At 39.4% G+C, this 18652-nt stretch overlaps 1 protein-coding gene across 1 annotated transcript; it reads right to left on the bottom strand.

The window, feature by feature from the left end:
* Positions 1-1701: 1701 nt before the first annotated feature.
* YIPF4 (Yip1 domain family member 4) lies at positions 1702-16655 on the bottom strand. Its single transcript, XM_065632393.1, has 6 exons — positions 16418-16655; positions 12727-12880; positions 9744-9915; positions 7192-7269; positions 5208-5321; positions 1702-2748 (listed from the first exon to the last, which is right to left on the bottom strand). The coding sequence occupies exons 1-6, from the start codon at positions 16500-16502 to the stop codon at positions 2611-2613; spliced, it is 741 nt and encodes a 246-aa protein (XP_065488465.1). The 5' UTR covers positions 16503-16655; the 3' UTR covers positions 1702-2610.
* Between the last annotated feature and the right edge of the window lie 1997 nt (positions 16656-18652).

Here is an 18652-nt window from a genome sequence, read left to right as displayed (position 1 = left end):
CACTTCAAATTTCCAGTTTTGACAGAAATAGTACATATGTAATATTATCACAAAAACTTAGTTAAAGGCTCAAAGCTTGAGATTGGTGACATATATAGAAACAGAGAGGTGTCTAAATTCAGTGAATATAAATGAGCTTCATACATTCTGTAAACAAGTTTAATTCAAAATTTTTATAAAATACATCTTGTATTTACACACATACCTCATCTAAAAATATGAGTTTGTTAAATGCAAAGTTATTACAAACTATCAGAACCATTTGAGGTGTTTGTACATATTTCTTGCACAGCATATGCAAAAGGTGACCCTAGAGATACTAAGATTAAAAGGTGCAAATCTGCAGTTGTGTACAAAATATGTACTATGTTAAGTGCATATCTACATTGCATATTACACATGTGCCAGGTCTGTGGAAAGGAACCATTAAAATTGCAACTATGAGTTTCACAGAACAGTAGTACAGAGAAAATTAAGATATTTGGCGATTAAATAGAACATTCTTGCATCCTTTGAATACTCAGTCATTTCAGATGCACAGGATCCACTATGGACATCTAATGAGCAGCTATGCAAAGAGGAACTAAGCTTAAAGCTCTCTGACAGCCTCGTAACCTAAATGGTTGTGGTGATGTTAGTTAAACATGTATTCACAGGGTCTGGACTGAGTCTTCTAATGCTAGTTGGATATTCCTGTTAAAAAATATAAGCTATGAAAAAGAGAGAGACCAGATTATCATGCAGGATTCCAAAGCTAACATGTTTGGGTTTTTTTTAAATAAATTGTAATTGCCTTTTTTTTTTAGAATGTGGTATGAATGCTCACAAAACACTTGCAGATAAGTACTAAGCTGCTAGTGTAATTGGTTTAGTACAACTGCGCAGTAATTCCACCAGAACTTCTGCAGCACTCAAAAATTACGTGAAAAGTTGATCACTCTACCAGTTTTTCTCCTTTAATATATTACAAGCTAAGTATTACATTACACTTTATGTCCAGCATCAACTTTAAGTAGTTCCATTTAAAGTCAACACAAGTATCAGCCAGAAAAACAGACAGAATAAGCTAAAGGTTTATGGTAGAGTTAGAATTTAAATATAGATTTTGTATCAGTAACAAGTGGTAAGCTACTAAAATGGCAAGCTACACAGTCTAAAAAGCTGAAAAAACAGTTCTGATAAGGAAGCAAGTCCATCAGGGATCAAAGACAGCCCTGGCTATTACCTTGTCATGGTTGATTTTTATTTGCAGCATCAAAACAAAACCAAAAAACCAAAACAAGACATGGGGAATGTTTTTTTCTGTTACCAAAAGAAACTTAAGATCCATTTGGCAGTGCTAAATACTGAAGACTCCAAATGCGTAACTCAGTACCATGCAAAGCGAACTTCCCTGGACTTCCCTTGCGAAGAAACAGTACCATAAGGACCATTACATAAGCAATCAACACAGCACACAGAAAATATTTAACATGTCAGCACGCTATTACATAATCCTTGGATAGTCAAAATTAGCAAGACCGTAACTGTTACTAAGGCTGTAATTCTGCCTTATCAAGTGGAGGGAAAATCTGGCCGTACAAATCTTTTTTTATTTCTCTTTACAAGGGATTAATAGTACTGAGGGAAAAAAAAAAAAAGGATGCGTGTTAAATACCATGCTATTAAAAGCAAGACAGAGCAAGATGTTGTAAAACATAGTTAGGGAACCATTATTTTTATTTTGTCATCATAAAATAACATTGTTTAAAGATCACACGAATTTGATAGATAGTCTTTTTTCCTCCAACATTAAGCCAGCACTACAGGTGAGAAAGGTGTTCACCCGTTTCTCTGTAAATGTATATTTTTAAGTAAAATAATTTGATTCTCTAAATATGCATTTTAATTATGTCACACAGTAAATATCTTGCTCCTTTGGTCAGAGATAGGAAGTGAAGACTTCAAATACTTTTATCTCCAATTTTTAAAAACCCAATATACATCCTTAACCAAGGAGTATTTATGTTACACACAAGCCATAGATACAAAATACACAGTATATACATGTTTTGAAAACAAATTGGAATTTATAAAAAACTCAATAGCCAATTCAAAGTAATTGAGGCACTAAATTAAAAGTAGTATCTTCATGTCTTGATTATACAGACTGTTCTGTGAACAATCAGGACTGTTTCATAAATATATATTATCTACAGAATTTGCTGTGCCACAAAAAGCCAGCTGTGTTTAAGCTCAAAAGAAAAATTGCACTTTGAGATTGTTACAGTTAACTTCTCATTTTTCTCCTTGAATATAGTAATCTGGTCCTAGTGCTTTTGGCACAGGTATTGAGTTGTGGTTTTGCTACACTCTCTTATAAAACACAAGGTTCTTTTATTTTGTTCATTAAAATCTGAAGAGTCTTAAACAAACCTAGAACTTTGATACAAATCTATATAGCTACAATTGCTTCATTAAATAATATACACAAATATGCTCTTCAATCTTAAAACATCTGGACAACTGGATACAAAACAGTCACTTGTATTATCTCCAGCCTCTTTAATCTTATGCATTATCAGCCTGCAAGTCAATAAAATATGGTTTCTGGCCACATCTTGCACTAGATCACACCCCAGTGTACAAGGACAGAAAATAAATGTATAATAAAAAGATTGGATAAATTAGAAGGGGTTTCTTGGTCTTGAATTCTTCTCCGACTAGTAATGATGCAGCACTGTATGCAGCCCAAAAGACTCCAAATAACTGAAAAAGAAGATGAAAAGTCTTAGCTGACACCATAAGAAAAATATCTCCAAATACCAAAATAAAAATCAGTTTTTCTCTCAATGTAATTGAAAAGAAACCCCCTCAAAAAGATTTTTTGGGTGAAGAACTCCACACACATTAAAAAAATAATATACTATGCATTTTCATCTAAGTTTAAAGAAATATTTAGCAAATAGGCATGTTATTTTCATTTGAGACATTTGTACTGAAGTGAGCAGCTAAGGATGTCCAGTAAGTTTTCTCTAATGTAAGACATACAGATACCACAAAGCAAACCATAAGCTTACAGGCACCGATAATTTCAAACTTCACTGTATCAATAACTTTCCTTTCTACCTTGACTGTCCCCAACCTTTCTTTAACCCCTTCCTTTCTTTAAGTGGAAGAGGTTAATATAGTTGACTCTTCCTCCTGCAATATAGACCAGAAGGTTAAATCAGCATTTTTTATTTCAGGATTCCTCTGGCTCATAAGCTTTTCTTTAATTATGGTGCCCCCACCACAAGATAACTGAACCTCACCTTCCTATTCCTTTCAGGTGCAGTGAAAAGCCTGCCAAACTACAATCTGTGTGAAAAACTGTATTGCTTACTAAGTTATCAAAGAACCAGCTTATAAAGGCTGGCAGAAGATAACATTACCTATGAATAAGCACTATGTTATATGAAGTTAGCACGCATACTTAAAAAAAAAAGTCTTGAGGTCAGTGAACTTGACTCAAACCTCAAACCAACAACGTTATAGCAAAAAGTAATATGACATTATTATCCTCTAGCAGCACCTTTGGTATTAATTTTTAAAAAAGGAAAAATAAGGAAAAACAGTTAAAACTGAGTGGCATGCAAAAACACTTTAATCTGCAAAACACAAGACCAAAGAGGGTAGACATAACAGGGCTCCAGCAGAAAACTTTTTCCACAGTTCTGCCAGAGGAGCTGAAGCCCCTTCAGGGATTACATGGCCCATTCAACTGCCATCATAAAAACAAAATAACAAAACAACACAACCAAATGCACACCCCGCCCACCCACCCCCCCAACCAAAAAAAACCACAACACCAAATAAACAAAAACCACCACACACAAACCCAACCAAAAAAAAAAAGTGCATGTGATTGCATACTTTTATTTTTGCAGGACTGCAGAGATGGACAAGATCATGACTGAATTCTCTTACATACATAAGGAAAATTGCAGCAATTAAAGTAATTGAGATGCACTGCTCAAGTAGTTTACTTTACTGATTGCAACTGGAAAAGAACTGACTGGAGTTCCACTATTTCACTGCAAGTTCCCCAACTTTAGGACTGTGAAATATTTCTCCAAACACAAAGCTCTCAAGCCAAAAGAAGTAGAACTTATCACAACATCAGTAGTTTTGGTCATATGGGGCTTGTCCTGCATTTTCACACTAATGATGCAAAGAGCCTTGCACAGATTTGCCCTGAAGTTAATGTAAAACTGTTAGTACTAATCAAGTAACAGAGGTTTCATTAACATATATTTATTTTCAAGTTATATATTAGTTAACTGGCAAGTTAATGATTGGCTTTCTGACTGTATCACTTAACAGTAATTGCAAGTTATCAAATCGCAAACACAGCAATTTTGTTATTAATCATACACTTTAGTTGTACTTCAATCATACTGTTTACCAGCGAGCTAAAGGGACAGAAATCAACCAAATCAACAGAACAAGAACTCCAAAAGTGTGCAGCTTAGCTATTGACAGAATTTTCTCAGTCAATCCTTCCAAAAGTCCAGCAATATCTTCAAAGGCTACCTAAAGTGTTTTAAGAAGTACTGTAAGTGTTCAAGAATGTTATGTAGTTCTGGGATCTATCAGGGAGCACTGCTACTTTCATAAAAGGTGTCCAACGGCAGGTGGTATCAGACAAGTTATTCTTGCTTTGTGCCTTATGTTCCACATCTGTAAAATCAGAACAATACTTACCGACTCTGCAAAGGGTTTTGAGAGCTTTGTACTGCTACCACTATGGGAAGGTCTCAGACCAATGACTAACGTCATCGTCAGGCTGCAGTAACTAAAAATAAACTGGATGATGGGGGAAGGGACAGAACAGCTGATTTTCAGATTCATCATTTTGAGGTTTAATTAAACATCCTCTTCTCAAAATTATAATCCTATTTATTTTATAGCATAGCAAAATACTTAAACAGAAGCTAACCTGATAACAACAGGTGTTATAGCAACAGTACTGTAAATCCTCAAGTACTCAAAAGAAGCATTTAAACCAGATTTTGCTTGGCAGTCGTGTCCACCATGTTAAGCAAAAGGAAGACAGAGCTCACGTTATAGCTCTGAATATTTTGACACATCACCATGTTGTCCTGAACAGATGAATACTTGAAGTCTTAGACAAGTAACTTAAAAAATAACTGTAAACAGTTCTCAATACATGATACTGAACTTACTTTTATTAGGGTAGAAACAACTTCAAATGATCCAACCACCAAAAGTACAGGTGCTATGACAATAAGGGGAAGTAGGGAATATCCTATCACACCCAGAACTTGGCCATAAGCAACCTGAAATTTTCAAGCACATAAAAACAAGCTTTTTAGTACTCAACCTTTGTCACCAAACACAATTCAATCTTGTTATAACAGTATGAACAGTGATAATAATGTGTTAGGTATTTATGAAATTTCAGCTAAAGGAATCTTGCTAGTATAAAATTGGTTTTTTATGCTATCGCCTAGAATTTTGCAATTAATAATTCAGTTCTCTTGGAAATAGGTTGTCTTTTTTATTTTTTTTTAACACTGTAAAATACAATTTTATCACTTCCAAGAAAAGTATTTACACAGGATCAAATATGTAATTCCACCCACCCCTCACATGTTCATGTTCTGCCTTAAGTGACTCTCAGCTACCACTCTCCATGGACTACACAAATGATACCCAGGAGCACAGAACTACAACAGACCCCTCAGTCACCAGCTGTCATCCTGCCTGTCACAAGCAGCAAAGATACAGTTTTCTGCATTAACATACTCATATCCATTATACATAAACTCATAAAGTACATTAATGCTTTTGGTGTCAGCGGAAGACCGAAAACCTGATCCCTTTAAGGCACAGAAATCTTCTGATTTCCAGTTTAAATTTATTATTACTATCTTAAATAGATTTGTTCAAAGTATTTCCATAACTGGTTTTAGCTTTATAGGGATTAAAATGTCTGACATTCCCCTATGGTTTGAAATGTTCCTGGGCCCAGCTAGGCTTCTTGGATTTAACAGGAAAACAGTGCCGAAACAAATGACAATCTTGCAAGCAATCTCTTGTGGCCAATGACCCTTCACAGTGAACTGTGCAGACCTATACTTTCTCCCCAGTTCACACATTCTGGTAGCTTCACATTTTGAGCCACAAAACAGATTGATTTAAGGGCATCTGGATTATGCCAGTATGCAGAAAAACCACACAATCACATTTATAAAAGCTTTTTCTTTTGAAACACTGTTCACACACAGACTCCAGCAATTATGATTTAAAGGAAAATCTAAAAAATATTAAAGTAAATTTAAATAATGTAGGAAGTCTTCAACACTAGTTCATCATTAATACAAGATGCATAGTAAAAATATAAAAATCAAATATCACTCAATATTTAGTTCTTCACAACACAGTTCAATGCAATTTATGCTGCAGAGCTATTTTAAGAAGTTTCTACCCTCCTGAATGTTCAGTTGTAGCTGTCTGTGGGCCTTGCTGCAAGTCATTTTTTGTTGTTTACAACTGAATCACTTAGTGGCTCAATTTGTAAACAGCTCAAACAGCTATTCCAACCCTGCTGGTGCAAGCAGCTGGCAGGAGGGATGAAGGCCAGAATTTCCATTGGCTTTGCAGCTGAAGAACATGTGCTGACTTTCATCCTTTAATGGCTTTGAACTGCATCAGGCCAAGGATGAAAACAAACACTGGTAGGTGCTCTACCCACAAGGACATTATGCAATTGCTGTTAGCCCCATTTAAAGCAAACAAAAAAGATTAAATAAAGGGCAGTACGAGAGCAGTGCAAAGAAGGAGAAAGTCTCATCTAGCTCAGTGACCAGAAAAACAGAAAGCCCTTGTCCCTCAAGAATGGACTTCAGCTCTGGAACACAGGCACCTGTTTGAATCTCTGCAATTCATAATGTGAATTTCCAGATTGTTTATCACACCCAGCCATGCCATCCATAGCACAGAAAGATTAGCTGACTACCTCTGTATTTTAGATTTTATTCTACAGGTCAAGAACCTGAAATGAAGACGTTAAACTTACCAACTGCATCCATTCATAGTTTGCTACAAGGTCCAAAGCCAAGCACCAAGAAAACCCAACTATTACTGAAAAATGTAGCCAAGTTTACATTACCTCCCTCTATGTCCTTTTCGCATACAAGTACTTACTTCTCCTCCAAGAACCCTGGCCAGTAAAAAAATTGTCAAGGATCCAAATATCCAAATAGTTATAATCCAAGAAACAACCTTAAGAGATAAAGAACAATTCATTTATATTAATCATTTTCATTGTAAGAAAGGAAAACTCACTTCTATTAATCACTTTCACTGCAGTCAAGGATTTTATTATGCAAAACTGAATTCTGAATTGCGACAAGAATAGTTTTACTTAGTGCCGCAACGCAACTTGAGAATAAAATTCAGAGGTTACATTTACAGAATGTAATGTAATGTAATCACATTAATGGTAAGTTTGGTGAGCATGGAATGCACATGCAATGTGGTTTGTAAGTATTGTAATATTGTATCAGAGTAGGAAGAGTTCAGTTAAAACTAAAGCTAAGACCACCCTAGCTAAATGTCTTCACATCGCACCTATTAAAAATGCAGGCTCAGAGTTTTTAAAAGGCAGCCCAACCAAAACGAGGAGTTGAATTCTGTTTCTTTCATCCATAAATATGCCACTTTATTCTTTACCCAAACTAAGAACAGTCAGAAGACATAGGGCTTTAACTTTCAGGAGAACTCGAAGGTGATTACGACTTAAGAAACAGCCCCAGACTCCTGGGACAAAGTCTGTAATTATTTTTTTCTAGTTTCTTTCATTGCTCTACTCATAAACTGAGGAAAAAAATCTTAAAATCATTCTCTGTCTTAACAGAACCTTCAGAGTAACTTAACTATTCTTGGAATTGAGCCACTGGGAGGATTAGAAGTAAAGCTCTCCCTTCTGAAATACCTTTTCAGAGGGAAACAACAAATCAGCTCAGTATCTGTATTTCCAAATGTACAATGGCTGCACTTAAAAATTAAGTCAGTACTCAATTCAGGTTTTTTTGCATAATTAAAAGTTCCGGTTTCACACAAGACTCAAATAGGGAATGATTTTTTTTAAATTTAAAACCGGCTTAAAAAAAAAAAATCACAGCACCACTTCAAAAATTAAGGTAAATATAACGGCTTTATGCTATTTATGTTATGGTCTCCTTTTAATTCCTGCCTTCTTCCACTGTCTAGAAGAGGACCATACTGAATTCTCGGAGCAGGAATGCTTGTCTCCCTCCAGCTTTCAGCCCACCCATTCAGTTCATAGAATCATTTTGGTTGGAAGACACCCTTCAGATCAAGTCCAACCATATCCTAACTCTACCACTAAACCATGTCCCTAAGAACCTCGTCTGTACATCTTTTAAACCCTTCCAGGGATGGTGACTCCACCACTTCCCTGGGCAGCCTGTTCCAGTGCTTCACAACCCTTTCCCTGAAAAAGTTTTTCCTAATATCCAACCTGAACCTTCCTTAGTGCAACTTGAGGCCATTTCCTCTCATCCTATCACTTGCTACTCTAGTCTAGCTGCTGTCAGTCATCCTGTTGCTAGCTACTAGCTTTCCCTCCTCACACATAAACAGCACTCTCATATCTGTATGGTAAATGCACCGTTCCTAACAATCACTAGACCTGTTGTTGATGTACAGTAGGTACTTGAACTGCAGGAGGTAGTTTATCTGTCATGGGATCAAGGAATGGTTCTTGCTTTGCCTGGGAGACAGCTCAGTGGTCCGTTTGAATAACAGTGGTTTAGTCCACTCACTTCAAGTCTCATAGAAACAATATACTCAGAGTGAATTCTCAGTTGGCATTTGGTACACCATATGGAAGCCAGAGGTCACAAAGTGAATGATTTTATCTCGCCATTCACAAAAATCCTAGCATAAGCACATTCTGTTCATTTCCATATGGCTTATTGCTATGCTACGTTGCATTTAAAACACCTGTAACTACACATACAGTCGAAGATTTCTGAAGCAGAAGCACCTAGGCTCACATTCAAATTGTGACTATAAATGATACCACTTTTCTGTTTCAATCTGAAAATAAAGGAAAAAGCTAACAGTGTTTATAGAGGCCAATTAAACCTGCACAATGCCTCTGAATAGCTATTCACTCTGGAGTTCAAAAGGAATTATGGAAAAAGTCTATTGATCAAAGGAAAGTTATTTGATAGTAATTGAGCAGAGAGGACAAAACAGCAAATGGCACTAATGAAGATTAAATACACCAGATAATGGCAATGATATAGTATGAATTAAACAAGTAGCTTTGTCAGGAAATAAAAATTCACGGCAACCAAATAAATGTTCTTTGGTAACATTTTTTAGTCATAAAAGCAAGTTAACAAAAGGTCATAATTAAAATGGAAAGATACACTAATATGACTCTAAATCCATTAGTATCAATCTGTTCCCTCTAAAAACCACATCTTTCCTTTCTTTTGCTGTATAAAAAACTTGACATTTCATCATGATTAACTTATCTGTGGGCTACTTAATACATTCGTTACTGCTGTCTTTCTACATATTAACTTGAGAAACAGCATTTGAAATTCTCCTCATTAGTATGTGAAGAAAAGACTTTCTGCCTACGTAAGAATGCAAATTCCTTAGCAATCATGTCCCTAAATTTAGTTTTGATTTTTTTTAGGTAGAAGGCTTATACCTACCTTAAATTGTCCATATAATGAAATCATTGAGAAGAAAAGCACAACCGCCAGAGGACCCCAAAAGTCTGGATTGTCTCTGACTACCTGCCTATTAAACCCAAGAGATGGCATAGGCATCAACACACATCGAATTTTGTAGTAAATATCCTTCAGATCAATGTCAAGTTCTTCCCTGAAATTGTAAAGCAAGGGAGCATTACTATACACCACAGTAATGAAACAGAGCATAAAAAAGTAAGTTCCAGGCAAACCGTAAGTTTATAGACCAAGTCTCCTGTCACCCATAAGGCTTTCTGAAGCCATGACTAGCAAAGGAACCCTTCATCCATAACAAAGCAACAACGTATCTTCATCCTACCTTCAGTAACTGGTGTGACACAGTTACATATATTTAATTATTCAAAAATCAATTACATGACTGAGAATAGAGAACATACACAATATACCATTAGGATCTATTTTCTGACATGCAGGAACACATGACATTCATACCATTGTAACTACTCAAAAAAAAAAAAAAAGACATGCATATGCAGAAGTACACAGTTGTGTATTCTGATGCTGAAGTAATTTGCCATGAGCACAGCTATTATGGAAAAACCTTATTTTGAATTCTACAAGAAAAAAAATACTTTCACTAATCATAAACCATTCAAAATACATCAGGTAAAAGCAAGTTTTTAAAATAAAATGGGCTTTCACTTGCTTCAGCAACAGCAGCTTTTAGCGGACCAGTTTATGCCAATTGTTTAATTAGTAGTTTCTTTCCAATATGGGTAAAAATAAATAAAAGACAATTAAATCAGCAATAAATTTTATCAACAGATCTTGTTCTTCTGTAATTGCCTTTGCCACTCCCTGCTACAAACTATCTGTAAGCAGCTACAAATTGACCAGAAGACTCTTTTGCTTTGGAAGCTCTGAACAGGTCCATCTTGCCCTGATGGTGCTAGTGTAACAGGAAGGAGGCAGCCTTTCCAAGTCTACCTCTTTAAGATTATGTGCAGAACCTTAAGACAGAACTGTAGGCCAGTGTTTTCCTTACGCAGTCATGACTGAAGAGCTCTGAAGAGTTGCAGGAGACTTGTGGAAGATAACCCTCTCGTCTATATTTAAGAGCACAGTGGAGAAAGATGTAGGATAGTATCTTAAGTCTGTTTATGAAAGTTTTTTACAAGGCTTTAATTTATGGCTTTTTCCTCAGAAAAGCTGAAGCAAGAAATAAATTCAAAGACATGATTCACCACAATTTCTCTTAAAAAAAAAAGAAATACTGCTGATTGAGTCTCTCAAGGCAATTTCAAGATTGCTATTACTGAAGCTATTTGAGAATTGGTATTACTAACCTGTGACTTAACAATAGAAATTGTTCTTTAACACAACCTTGAATCTAAAGAGTAGACTAGAAGCATCTGTTTTCCTCCGTTTATCTGAACAGGAGGTAGCATTCCTATATTTTACTCTTACAACTGTGTAAGACAAATATTTCCTTCCTGGAAATAATTATTTCTCATTGCCTACGGCTTCTGACAGTTTCTCACGCGAACTGTCTTTTGCATGAAGCTGAGAGCTACCTCACCTAAGAAGTGATGGCAGCTGTAGCAGGAAACAAGGGTCTGGAGTAAGGCTGCCCAATGAGACAGAAAAAAAAAAGCAAAAGTCACTCTATTGAACAAAACACTGGCACAGTAGCACCATATTGGTGAACTCTCCTCAGCTGGCTGGTATTGTTCAAATCTATAGTAGGATTCAGGTTACCAGGCTTCTTTACAGCATTTGTTCTGGGAATAATCAGAACTGCACAAGAAGTGCTACATGAAAGTCAGATTAAGGTCATCTCTGTTAGGATTATTATAGTCATCCTGTTTGTCACAAACTGATCACTTCCATGGCATGTTCTCCTCACTTCTAGCAGTCAGCAGCTACGAACACTCAGCTGTCTTTGAATCACAAACTTGTTTTTTGCAGTATAAAAAGTTACGCAGAAGAGAGAAATTAATGTTGTCACCTCAGTACACCATCCTTAATTAGAAGTTGGAGGTTTACGGAACAGACTTATTTACACAAGGAGCTACTTTTGCACATTTAAAGTAGTTTTCAAGTAGCGGTTTCATCATTAAGCTCTTCAGACATCTGTTCTCTCCCAACATTCTAATTTCAGTTCTCCAGAGTACTCATCTTCTGCTCACTGCAGTTTTTTAGAGCGTTGTTATATTTAAATTGCACAGGAAAACACTGAGACACTGCCAACGAAGTTGCTTATGTGCAGAACAAGGACTAAGACCCAGGCTGCCTGACTCACAGTGTAGTAACCTTAAGATACAAACTTTCTTCAGCCAACAACCCCTCTGTGAACAGAACAAGGGATGCAGAGATTTTCAGTTTTAAGGACATTTTTGTCTTTCAACACTAGCACCCTTTTAATCTATCTTTATACTATAAGATAGCATCAAAGATTATAAAGTTTGTACTGCCTTGCTTCTAGCATCCCTACTGTAATAAGTGTGATTCACAATGCATTTACTTCAGAGTAAATGACATAATTTACTAGATTTACTCACGTGAATCTTTCCACGGGATTCTCTTAGCCTCTGATTCTTTGACAGCATTAAGAAACTCACAACATCAGCGCGAAAGACAGAAAGAATGTAATCTAATTTTTTAAACCATTACAAGATCAACAGATAAGAGCGGAAAAGCCATAAAAGCTTTATACTTATAGAGATTAATAAAATTGGATTTTACTTCCTCCTTTCTCCCCCACAGTGAATAACAAGCCTCTCTTATACACTAAAAATAAAACCCATAATAAAAAACATAATGTTTTCATTCCTGCACCAGAAAACACTCATTGGTCAAGTAATTTGTCAAACAGAATTCCAGTCACAGCAAAAGGCTGTGGGACCATTTAAGAGGCTACAAGTTGTTTGTTTTTTCCTACACAGCTAATAAAGATAGATATCAAAAAATACTGATGACATACAGGAGTGGCTTGTTATCTTCTGGGTCATCATCTTCCACTTCCAGAAGCCAGCCATAACCTCTCTGTCTTAGGAATGTAGTTGCAGTAGATTCTTTGATGAATTCTCCTCCAAGATTCAGCTTAACATCTGGAGTTGTTATGGAGCCACTAAGATCTTAGAGAAAAAGGGAGAAAAATATATAGCTTTTAATGTCTTGCCAAAAGCCATTTGATTTCAAAAGTACTGGAAGATAAACAACAGATATATAAAGCTGCATGTGCTGGTCATCACCATGAAATATTCAAAATTATAGATTAAAATTATACATTAGCAGATACATAATTTGAAAGGGTACTTCTGGTTTGAATGCAATAGTAACGACATTGGTTTATGTCTCAAATTATTAAGTTTTAGCTTCTATATGGAACTCTTGTTTTGATTACACAGTGCTACGGTATGACAAAAAGGCTTTGATTTGTACTTTATCATTAAGCATTAAAAAGTCACAACAGGAGTTAACTAATGAAAGTCTCAGAATACTGTATGTTATGGATTATTTACCTTTTTTTAGCTGACCACACTATACCTCTTTTGGAGCCCACTCCTGCACAGTGGCATTGTTTCAGACAAAACCATTCTCTGCTTTTATGTCAAATTTTTCATGAAAGAAAAACATTTGTATATGTTTTCATTTGTAGCCTGCCTTTAACACAGGTTAAAAAAATGTTTGAAAAAGAATAATATCAGAGAACCCTAGACTCTAGCCAATAAGAGGAGATACAAGGAGTTCTCTTCAATATGCTATGATCTTGCTCTGCCACAGTACTAAACAAAACAAAGAGCAATTTTTGTATGTTCTGGCTGTATCAAAGTCACCAATAAATATTCATTTTATTTGCTCATTGTATTCAGTTATATACAGATGAAAATACAAAATAGTAACTGAAAATATATGAATCAACTTGAAGAAAGAAAAATATAGAAGAATAATTATTGCTTTAGGAAATCACACATTTCCACTACTTGCTAAAAAACCAAGAATCCAAACAGAAACATGTACAGTTTTTGTACAAACCTTATCACAAATATATTGAGAGACAAAAACTCTTCTCATGAAACATCTTTTCACTTCACCAAAGAAAATCTTATTTTGCTTTTTCATTATCATGTGTTCTTCACATAAAAAGTTCCTAGGCACAAATTTCCCAAAACACCTAGCTATAGCAAGTATTTCTGAAACACATACTCGGTCAAGTCAGGCCACATTTGTAGATTGCATTTGTGACATCTTCTATCAAAATTCAATACAGTTTTATAGAAACAAGATGCATACAGTGACAGAATCTCATAGTCTTCATCCAGCATGTCTGAAGTGCTCACTGATCATTCAGTATCGCAATTATTTTAACAGAATAATCCTTCCTAAATCAGCTTTTGCTAGGCCACTCAAGCTTAAATTTAAGCTTCTCCATAAATGCTTTCCAACTGTTTCATAATCCATTGCTTTGATTTTTGCAACTCCACCCGCACAAGATCCTCGTGAAGATCACTGTAAGTTAAAGAAGGAATTTCACTTTGCTCCTGTGAGTATCGGCACACATACACCATTCTCACCAGACACAAGCAGGCCTTCCTCTGCTGTTTACGGAGGGAGGAAAAAAGAAAAATGTATTCCTAATGCCTGTGTGTCAAGGCAGAGAAAGCCTCACCAGTTCTCTGTTGTCACTGGGACCCTTTTATGATTTAAAAATATTTGTTTACGCTACAACGTAACACTGCTTGCCAAGGAGAGATTCTTGCTATTCTTTGTGCACTAATGTAGCTGTCAAAACAAGCAAATGTAACAGTCCAACCAGCCTTTTATTTCTCCTTTCTCAGTGACAGCTGAAGATCCATCCTGAGGCAGCGAAACGTCTACACAAGTCTTATTTATCAAGATTCCTTTTAGCAGCCGATAACTGGTAAATACCTACGATCACACTTTTTAATCATGAAACCTATTAACATGATCTTAAGTCTATTTTGCAAGACATCTGAGGTGGGACATAAAGCTGCAGAAACCAATGAAAAAAAATGTGCTACCTCCTCTTCTACAGACTGCTTTGAATGAGATGGCTAACTGCAAGCCAACAGAGAGACGAAGAATCTGCCAAGAACTGATGGTTCTAATGCCCACTAACAAGAGTTAAGGTGCCTTCACTGCTACTGGCTCAGGCAGAACACCACAGAAGCAATGCTGAGGCACCTCACACGCCTCATTTCAACCACACATTGTGGAAAAGTAGGTTTCAATAGTCTCTGCTTTCAATTTTGAAAAAGCAATACAACAGCTAAACAAAACCAAACTAGTTTGTTTGTTATGGCATCTGTCCAGAGAGAATACCTCTTCAGCATTCTTCCCCACAAACAGTTCCTACCTCTCGTGGAAATAAGATGGAAAAATAAAACACCTTATACTTCTATTTTTCATATGGACCAAGATTTGGAAAACAAATAGAAATTAGAGAGCAATGTGTTTAATTTCGCTTGGTTTTGTTTGTTAGGGAACGTCTACACAGCACTCTGCAGACAGGACTACACTTGAACAGGCATGAGGTCATACCTTGCTTGTATTCATAAAGAACACAGAGCTGAATCCAACTCAACACATCCTACCGGAAAGGTAGCTGTATTGGACTGGGTTCAGCATTGCTCAACAAATACTTCCAGGGGTAATCCAGAGAGTTTCCATTCAGAGGTACATGGATCCTTTTTAAGGCCAAGGTGGATAAGAAATACAAAACAAACAAAAAAAACCCCCACACAGTCAAGATCGTACCTGTTGATTGGCATTCCTTGTCAGAAGGACTGGTAAGTTCACCAAAGAACAGGTATTCTACAGCAAGTTTTCCATTTCAGTAGTTCTTTACCAGGGTGGGGCACATAAGGATTTACACGGTTTCCTACCCCTGTCCGTAATTACAACAGTAATTAAATACATACATAAAGCAGAACACTTATTGTTTGAATGGGTAGAGCCCAAAAGGTCACTCTCCATCAAAATAAGGTAGCACTATGTTGACTCTTATACGTTCATTTTTGCAGTCTTAAGGCTTCATGGCACACTCCGGCAGAACGCCACAGCCATTAATGCGGCAGTTAGGCAGCTAGCCACACTTCGGCCCCTAAACTACACACAGGGCTTCTTCCCCGCCCTGCTCGCTACTGTGCTGAAATGAGACACAGCACAGAGCCTTTTGCACAGCACTACAGCGAATGTGAACATACGGTACAAGCTTCAGTAGACACCAAGCTGCACTTCCAGCAACGCCGGAAAGAGGAGCGGTCGGTGATAGCGCCTGTCACGGTGATGTCAGGTCGCCGGGTGCAACCTCGGTGACGGCTTTCAGAAAACCTGGGGAACAGAACAGCTCGGCCGGCTCTGCCGCGCTGGTGCTTCCGCCACACGGACGGCGCAGCTGCTCGCACCGGCACTCAGCCCCGCTGCCGGCAGCCTGCGGCAGCAGAGTCCCGCAGCCTGAGGGCAGCGGCCACCTCAGCCACCCCGCTCCGCCTCCAGCCACGCCACCAGCCCGGAGGAGGAGGCGGGGGGAGAGGGGAAGGGAGGCACCTCTTGCCTCAGCGGCACGGGAGCCGCCCGCTCCCCCGGGGCCTGTCTGAGCCCTTCTCGCGGGAAAGCGAGAGCGGCCCCAGCCGCGGCCCCGCGCTCACCTTCGGCGTCTGCTGAGGAGACAAAGGTGAAGTCCCCGTTGCTGGGCGCATAGAGCGGCGGCTGCTGAGGGCCCGGGGGCTGCATCTCCCCGCCCTCCGCGGGGCCGCTGGGGGCAGCGAGAGGCGAGCGGGCACCGGGGCCTGGGGCCTCCCCGATCCGTCCTGCGGCGGCGGCCGGTACCGACACACAGAGCGCAGCCGCCTCACAGGGCAACAACAAGCGACGCCTCCCCTCCGATTGGCTGCTTGCAAAGCGCGCCGTGATTAGCCGCCGCAGGACCAATACTGGTTCTGTCTCTGGGAATGCGGTCACTTCCACTCCAGTATAAAGCTTCTCCTGATTGGACGAGGCGTGACCCGGGGGTGGGAGGGCGCAGGTGCGGGGTTCCTCTTCTCCGCTGGCTCTCGCTGGCTCCTGCCGCATCGTTCGGCCAACAGCCGCTTCCTGAGCCGCTTCCTTCTTTCCCCCCTTACCCCCACCCTCAAGGGCGTCTCGCCGGTGCCGGGTCAGCCCCCGGCGCCGCCAGCACCCACCTCCGCGGCCGCAGGGGCGGCGCCGAGATGCGGCGGTGGGGACGGTGGGTTGGGGGCGGTGGGTTGGGGGCTGGGGCCGCAGCCCAGGGATCAGTCCCCGCCGTTTGCCGGCTCCTCAACGTGCCCCCGTCGTAGTGCCCGGTGCTGTTAACTGCTGAGACCCGTGGGTGATCGGGTCGGGGCGGTGCTTGGGCGCCAGGGCAAACGGCAGCCCTGAGAAATGCGCTGCTGTCAGCCCCCTCCCTCCCCCAAAACACAAGTGTTCCTCCGGCCAGTGCGTCGGGTGGCGGGCGGGCCGGCAGGGCCCCATGCACGGTGGGAGGCAACCCTCTTACCCCGGGGGCTCTGTGGGGCGGCCTGCGGGCGGCTGCCGTGCGGGCCCTGCTCCCTTGGCCATGGGCGGTGCCAGAGACGGGAGGAGTGATGCTGGGAGTGCGGCCCGACCTCCCAGAACCGATTGGAAGGCTGACAGCAGAAATTCGGCATTTGGAGGACCCAGGGACGACAGCTTCACCCCCTCGCCGCCATCTACAACAGTTTTCCTGCTTTTCTTCTACAGATTGTTCATAAGGAGATATTATCATCCTATATTTCTGCATGCTGCGTGACCCATGTAATCAGCTTCCTGCATACCGCTAAAAATAGTATTTTGAACTTTCAGCATCAAAAAATTTGTGAATACTTAGCCTTTCAAATACAACTCTGGACTTCTTATTTTTCTTTCTTTGTTGAATAAAAGCATCATCCCAAATATTTTCCTTCCATGATGGATATGAAAAAGTGCATAATTCCTTTTGACTATTCAGAAAGATTTGCCTCCATTTTTACTATCTAGTGACATTTTGTATGGCTCTACCTTCCAGTATTGTCACAGTCATCTGCAACCCTTTTACTAATTGTTTTCCATAAATAATCCTAAATCTGTTCTGTTACGCTACACATTTTTTTTCCTCCCCCATTGTTTTGGATTTGCCCCCTCTCAGATGCAGTTTTCATGGTACTTTTTAAGCTGTGCTTGGTCCCTGTGTATTAGTGGTATCCTTTGCAGTCTGCTGCAGTTCTGAGGCTTCTGGACTGCTCTCCTGCAATTCCCTTGTCTAGAAGGAAATCTGGCATAGTCACAAATCGGACATAGAATGCAGCATATTGCATACACTCCAGAAGGGCTGCCTTTTTAGTTCATAATTGCATTTGCATATCTAAAAGCTTCTCCCAAAGTTTAAGGTGCTATATCCAATGCGGCCCCTATACCAGGCCTTGCCAGCAGCAACTGTGATGAGCACAACAGGATAGATTTCAGTTGGAAGGGACCTACAAGGATCATCTAGTCCAACTACCAGACCACTTCAGGGCTGGCCAAAAATTAAAGCATGTTATTGAGGGCACTGTCCAAATGCCTCTTAAACACTGACAGGCTTGGCGCATCAACCACCTCTTTAGGGAGCCTATTCCAGTGTTTGACCACCCACCCTCTAGAGAAATGCTGCCTAATGTCCAGTCTGATAACCTGCAAAGCTTCATAAAATGGTCCGTTCATGATCTGATCAATGATTGTGCTGTGAAACTTACCTTTGACTGGCCTGCAAAGAGACCTCTGTAGTACTAAAGAAGCTGTAAAATAATATGATTGAGATCCAGTTGCCAGTCCGTGTTATAGTAGGATGACAAGGACGACGGCTGTGGTTGTGGTCTATGCTTTGA

This window comes from Caloenas nicobarica, chromosome 3, assembly GCF_036013445.1.
Source record: "Caloenas nicobarica isolate bCalNic1 chromosome 3, bCalNic1.hap1, whole genome shotgun sequence".
NCBI classification, from domain to species: domain Eukaryota; kingdom Metazoa; phylum Chordata; class Aves; order Columbiformes; family Columbidae; genus Caloenas; species Caloenas nicobarica.
This window is presented reverse-complemented; position numbering and strand designations above follow the sequence as displayed.

What these genes read in the sequence shown, in the direction of transcription:
- YIPF4 (XM_065632393.1), bottom strand. Translation starts at nt 16,502, where the DNA reads ATGCAGCCCCCGGGCCCTCAGCAGCCGCCGCTCTATGCGCCCAGCAAC. An exon ending in GAAGATAACAAGCCACTCCT is followed by an intron (nt 9,916 to 12,726) that starts GTATGTCATCAG and finishes TTACAATTTCAG; the next exon opens with GGAAGAACTTGACATTGATC. An exon ending in CCAGGGTTCTTGGAGGAGAA is followed by an intron (nt 5,322 to 7,191) that starts GTAAGTACTTGT and finishes TGAAAATTTCAG; the next exon opens with GTTGCTTATGGCCAAGTTCT.